Source organism: Phyllostomus hastatus, unplaced genomic scaffold (genome assembly GCF_019186645.2).
Source record: "Phyllostomus hastatus isolate PE091 unplaced genomic scaffold, TTU_PhHast_1.1 phas_contig_17, whole genome shotgun sequence".
Classification (NCBI taxonomy): Eukaryota; Metazoa; Chordata; class Mammalia; order Chiroptera; family Phyllostomidae; genus Phyllostomus; species Phyllostomus hastatus.
In genome coordinates, this window is record NW_025333664.1 from 24,879,320 (window position 1) to 24,885,705 (window position 6,386).

The following is a 6,386-nucleotide window of genomic DNA, read 5'->3' on the forward strand; positions in this document are numbered from 1 at the left end:
GGTCCGAGGAGGGCACGCTGTTCTGAAGTCCAGCTCGGACTCCTGGCCAGCCCTGGGAGTTACCTGGCTTCTCTCTGGCTCTTTCCGCAGGTGGAGAGCTGTGAGAGTAGTTCGCACAGCATGGACGAGGTGTCCCTGAGCGCCTTTGGGGAGTGGACGGAGATCCCCGGGGCTCACCACATCATCCCCTCAGGCTTCATGCGTGTTGTGGAGCTGCTGGCCGAGGGCATCCCGGCCCACGTCATCCAGCTGGGGAAACCTGTCCGCTGCGTGCACTGGGACCAGGCCTCGGGCCGTCCCCGGGGTCCTGAGATCGAGCCCCGGGGCAGGGGTGACCACAACCACAACGCCGGGGAGGGTGGCCAAGGTGGAGGGGAGCCCCTGGGAGACGGGCGGGATGAAGACGAGCAGTGGCCGGTGCTGGTGGAGTGCGAGGACTGCGAGGTGATCCCGGCGGACCACGTGATCGTGACCGTGTCTCTGGGCGTGCTCAAGAAGCAGCACGCCAGCTTCTTCCGGCCGGGCCTGCCCGCCGAGAAGGTGGCTGCCATCCACCGTCTGGGCATCGGCACCACCGACAAGATCTTTCTGGAATTTGAGGAGCCCTTCTGGGGCCCTGAGTGCAATAGCCTACAGTTTGTGTGGGAGGACGAGGCGGAGAGCCGCCCCCTCACCTACCCTCCCGAGCTGTGGTACCGCAAGATCTGCGGCTTCGACGTCCTCTACCCGCCCGAGCGCTACGGCCACGTGCTCAGTGGCTGGATCTGCGGGGAGGAGGCCCTCGTCATGGAGAAGTGTGACGACGAGGCGGTGGCCGAGATCTGCACGGAGATGCTGCGGCAGTTCACAGGTGCGGGCCTGCGCCGCCGCTGCCCGTTCCCACCCGCGTCTCTGCAGCCACCCGCGTCTCTGCAGCCACCCGCCATCCCCTGCCAGAGCCTCCGAATCCCGTGAGCCCTGGGGTAGCTCTCCTCTGCACGGATTGTGAAACTGGGGGTGGCGCCGCCGCTGGGAGAGCTGCCACCCGGTGCCACGTCTCAGCCTCAGGCTCTTAAATTGCGGGCTCTCGCCTGGCTGGAGCTCCAGACGCTCAAAACCATAGGCTCTGTCTTCTCTTCCCTGAGGGCTGATGGTCCTGACTGAGATGTCACCGCCAAACCTCAGATTGCCCATATCTCCCTCATTGCCCTGCTAAGAGATGGATTTGTGTTTTATTGTTGGATTCTTTTGGTTGAACATCGTTCATCCACTATCCCTGGGAAGTCCCACAAGAACCCCTGAAGCTGGAAGGAAACGTGATTCTCTAGAATGTTTTTCGGATAGGAAAATTAAGGCCCAGGGAGATGCGGTGGTTTTCTGGGGTCACAAGGGGGCGTGAGGGGTACCCAGCTTGAACCTCAGCCTCCCCCTCCTCCATCTGCCCAGCCTGCCCACAGCAGCCTGGCCCTCGTGGGAGCCTGGAGGTGGATGGGGGTGCTCTGTTCAGGGCGTCTTCAACGTATGGCCATTTCTTATCCTCCTTCCTCTTGGCTCTCCTGACTCCCCAACAGGGAACCCCAACATTCCCAAACCTCGGCGAATCCTGCGCTCGGCCTGGGGCAGCAACCCCTACTTCCGAGGCTCCTATTCGTACACGCAGGTGGGCTCGAGCGGGGCCGACGTGGAGAAGCTGGCCAAGCCCCTGCCGTACACGGAGAGCTCCAAGACAGCGGTGAGTGTGGGTGTGCGCTGTCTGTGGTGGGGCGGGTGGGGGGGAGGGTGAGGATGGTCTGGGAGGGGTGGGTGTGCATGCCTGCACATGTGCTGGCCCCGGGGGAGGAGGAGGGAGAAGGGTGGCATCCACCGAGGGCGGGCAAGGTGAGATGGGTGGAGGGCCTCCTAGAATGGAAGAGAAGACAAATTTGCGCACTTAACATCTGGAAGAAAAAATGGGATCGGCCTGAGACCTTAAACACTTTCTTGAGGTTATGAAAACTGAGCCATTTAGTGCTGTGCGGGCCAGTTGGTGGCCATTAGTCACATTTCATTTAAGTCAATTAAAATACGAATTAATAAATTAAAATTGTAGTTTCTCAGCTGCACTGGCTGCATTTCAGGGTCCATAGCCACCAGTGGCTGGTGGCTGCCACGTTAGGTTGTGTGGCTCTGGAGCAAGCGTTTCTGTCCTCATGAAAAGTTCCACTGGGCAGCATCGGCCCGGGGCAACCAAGTTTTCCTGATGTGTTTTCCCATTTTGCCCTCAATGTTTTAAAATATAAAATTGAAAATACCTATCCTCCCCCAAATTATGTCAACTATATAATAAATAATATGTAAGGTAAATATTAAATATGAGAGAAATAATTAAGTATATTTCTGCTCCCATAAAGTAGATTTCGAATCCCTCCGTGTAAGCATGCACATACAATAAATGTTAAAACCCCAACAAAATTACATTTAAAACAGTTTTTTTTGTGTGTGGAATTGGTGCTTCCACCAGCCTCTCTCCATCTGCGGGTGTGGAGTCAACAGCCAGCAAGGTGCCCTGTGCCCGGGTGGAGAGAGGAGAAGGCCCTCACTGCTGCTGCAGCCATCCTCTTAAACAGCAAAACCAAACCAAATCAACTGTGGCTTAAACCAGGCAGAAGGTTACTTGTGTCACAGCAAGGGACATCCAGGGCAGGTGTCAGGACCTCACATCACGGGCACCCTGCGCCATCTTCAAGGCCTCTGTGTGGTCCCAGGGGGCTGCAGAGGCTGCTGCTCTCGTGTTCGTATTTTAGGCTGGAAGGAAGGGGACCCTCGGGGCTGCATCAGTGTTTCTGAGCAGCAGTGCCCTCGAAGCTGACTGGCATGAACTCAGTCACATGACTATTCCAGCTGTGGGAGAGGCGAGGATACATCATTTTTATTCTGGGTGGCCGTGGGCCCAGTTTAAAAGCAGGGCTCTGTTACTGAGGAGAAAGGAGAATGGATGTGGGAGGAGGCAGCCTTGCCCTGTGCCATAATGTGAGTTCCCCCTTTCAGTTTTACCACTTCTGTGTGCTCCTTTTTGGTGGGTTAAAGCCTCCCTACTCAGCGTGGGAGGTCCGTGGACCAGCAGCTCCAGCATCACATGGGAACGTGTTAGAAATACAGACTCCAGCCCACTCCAGACCTGCCAGGGACCCCAGTTGGCGCCTTTGCACATTCAGTTCGAGATGCCTTGGGGTCAAGTCTGAACTCAAGCTGAAAACACGAGTGCTTATGCTTTGCCTGGACCCCAGCTAGATAGCCTGTGTTCTCAAGGTTGAGATCTGGCTGTACCAGAATTACCACTGTGCCCTGAGCAAGGCCTGCCTTGGTGCATTTTTGCCCCCACTTCTGAAACATTCTTTGCCTAGTTATCTACCGTCTTCCAGGAAGCAGCCCAAGGTCCTGTCCTCTGGGAAGCTTAGTGTGTCCCCCCAACCATGAACCTCTTTTCTGGGCTCTCAGCACTTCACCCAAACACCCATCACGTCACATATGACACTATTAATAATTGGGTTTCGTGTCTGGCTTCCCCACCAGCAAGGAAGCTCCTCAAAGCAGCAGCCTGGTCACCTTTTATCTTCCAAGTGCCCAGAACAGTCCCTGGATCCTAACAGGGGCTCCATAAAGGTTTGTTAAATTGCCGCCTAACTTTATTGAGTGCTTATGTTCTTCCAGGTTCTAAGTGCTTTAGATTCGTTATTTCACTTAATCCTCCTACCACCCTTGGAAGCAGGTGGTATAAATCCATTTTGCAGATGAGAACACCAAGGCTTAGGGAGGTTAAACTGCTTTCCCTGAGTTCACTGCTAAAGAGGCACAGTGAGCCTCTGTGACTGCAGAGCCAGGACCCCTAAAAGCCTTGGAGCGGACAGAACTGAGGCCTGGTGTTGGGGCAGAAGCAGGGGAAGGTGGCCAGGTGGGGTGGGCAACCCTTCATCCTGTGCAAGCAGCAATACCTGCATCTCAGATGCCTGCTCAGTCCTCTGACTTATAGTATGGATGGGGGTTTCTGGGGCAGACAGGTAGCCTCTTGGCCTGTCTTGCTCCTCCACCCTCAACCTCTCTATCTCCTGCCCAGCCCATGCAGGTGCTGTTCTCGGGTGAGGCCACCCACCGCAAGTACTACTCAACCACCCATGGTGCTCTGCTCTCTGGACAGCGTGAAGCCGCTCGTCTCATCGAGATGTACAGAGACCTCTTCCAGCAGGGGCCCTGAGGGCCCGTGTTGCTGCTGAGCGTGTTCCTTGAAGAACCACTAACTCGTGACTGCCAGCCCTGACCCTTGATGCCCTGTGCTCCTAATTTCCTAATCCTCTGTAGAATGGATTTGTATCTTTGGTAGAGCTAGACACCCTGACTGGCTTCAGACCTGGCCCTGTAGCTTTTCCTTTCCCCCATGTCCAGTGGTGACCAGGGTGGGGCCTGTTGATTTACCTCTGTGCTCTGACCTCCGACCTCCCATGCTCCCCCCTCTCCCATCCCCTCTTCTTCCCTCCCCTCCTGCCTTGTTATTGTAAGTGCCTTCAACACTTTGCATTTTGGGATAATAAAAAAGGGTTGTCCTTCCTGTGCTCTTCAGCTTCTCTCTTGTTTTTCTCAGGTGTGTGTGTGTGTGTGTGTGTGTGTGTGTGTGTGTGTGACGGTTCCTTTGAGGGGGTAATGAGGGCGGGGGTGGGCAGGGGGAGCTGTGGCCTGGCTGTGCCCCTGGAAAGGAAGGTGCTTGCCTTTACTGGAAGAGACGTTTCCTCACCCTATTCTGTGTGTGGGGGTTTGCCCTCCTGCTAGAGAGACCCCTCAGAGATAGGGGCTCCTTGCTCTCCAGCCACAGCTCCTTCAGGACAGGCCTGGAAGTGCCTGCTGGCCCTTTCCTGGACTTTTAAGAGCCTAATTGAGTGACGTGGCCACCTGGAGTGAAAGGGGAGTGAAAGGGGAATTCCATGGTAGGGGACACCTGTTGTGACTCCATGCCAGACTCAGCTATGTTAATTATTAATCATATCACCTGGCCTTGGGGCCCTAGGTCAGGCCCTTGGGTGGCTGCTGTTGATTTTGGGAAAGTGGATAATTGACCATTTTTTGTATATATATATTTTTGACCACTTTAATGTATATCCCTAAGTGTTGCCCACTGTTGTGTTTCAAGGGCCTACCCTTTATTGGAGAGTGGTCTTTTCTGCTCCTTATGCTGAGTGCACACACACACACCCACATAAACACACCCCTTAGGTACATTTACCCACAAACACGTGTACACTCCCACAGACACATACCTCAAACCCTTCCGCCTACACACAGTCACATTTACACACATGTGCATTGGACCTGGAAGGATATTTAGTCAATTTTTTTTAAATTCAAGATTTCTACTGTCAGAGTTTGAATTCTATAGAATTGAGGGGTTAGGTGGCAGAGGAGGTTGTGAAAAGCCAGGTGGGCCCCCTGCTCTAACTCGGTATGGCTTAGCTGGCTCTCCTGCCCGGACATCAGGGCACTGCCTTTGATATGACAGAACTGCCCAACGTGCAAGCGCAGCTGTGCACATGCCTGCTGCATGTCCTGGCCTGCACACTCACCTGCACACTCACCTGCACGTGCCCATCTGCCAGGCAGCTTGCTTTGCCAGGGCAGATCCACCGGACATCTCCATGGGGTTTATGTCAGGAATTTATATTCACCTGGTGCATATCTTGAGAATATATAAGTATACACATTAAAGCTATTTTGAATAGAGGATCTATAGATGTGGTTCTTTAAGCTCGAAAGTCACAAAGGTTGCTCTGAAGCATCTCCCCGGAGGCTGGCCCGCAGTGCCGTTGCTGCTCCTCACAGCCCCATGGTGGGAGTCCGTGTGTCCATTTCTAGATGTCACTCAACAGAAATACATACCCTGCACTGCCCTTTTTATACAAAAGTGACAAACCCTTCCTCCTGTCCTCATTTTGCTTGTTTTAGTCAAGGTATGGTGGAGCTCTTTCCATAATTACGTAAACAGACAATGTAAATTTGGACTCGTCTATTTCCTGGCCCCAAGTCACTTTGTGGGAAGCACCTTTTATTAATTTCACCTTGGGAGGCTCTGGTCCGGCGTGAACCCTCCCCACATCCTGGATTTCCCCCACTCACTGTGATGGGACGGACGGGAGTGGCCCAGCACGCAAGTAATGGGGAAGAAAGTCATTAAGTAGATTCTCGGGATCTCCGGTGTGGGAATTTTAAAGGACTCCATGAGAATGAAAAGGCCAGAAATGTGTATCTGCTATCTGCATGTTGGGCGCTTCAGGTGTGGGCCAGAGGGAGGGAGAGACTGTTTGCTTAGTGCTGACCACCTGCCAGGCAAGATGCCAGTTGTAAATGCTGGGCACTTTGGATTGGATGTGGATGAAACGCAGGCT

The 6,386-nt window shown here is 53.9% G+C and overlaps 1 protein-coding gene across 2 annotated transcripts in view; it reads left to right on the plus strand.

Moving 5' to 3' along the window:
* Positions 1-4,572, plus strand: part of SMOX (spermine oxidase) — a 36,141-nt gene extending 31,569 nt beyond the window's left edge. Inside the window, exons 5-8 of one of the 2 annotated variants that reach the window (XM_045833574.1) lie at positions 91-850; positions 1,551-1,711; positions 3,532-3,621; positions 4,073-4,572. In XM_045833574.1, the coding sequence (XP_045689530.1) occupies positions 91-850; positions 1,551-1,711; positions 3,532-3,621; positions 4,073-4,210 (1,149 nt within the window). In that variant the 3' untranslated portion in view covers positions 4,211-4,572. The remainder of the gene's footprint in view (positions 1-90; positions 851-1,550; positions 1,712-3,531; positions 3,622-4,072) is intronic. The other variant, XM_045833575.1, reaches the window with a different exon arrangement.
* The last annotated feature ends 1,814 nt before the right edge of the window (positions 4,573-6,386 follow it).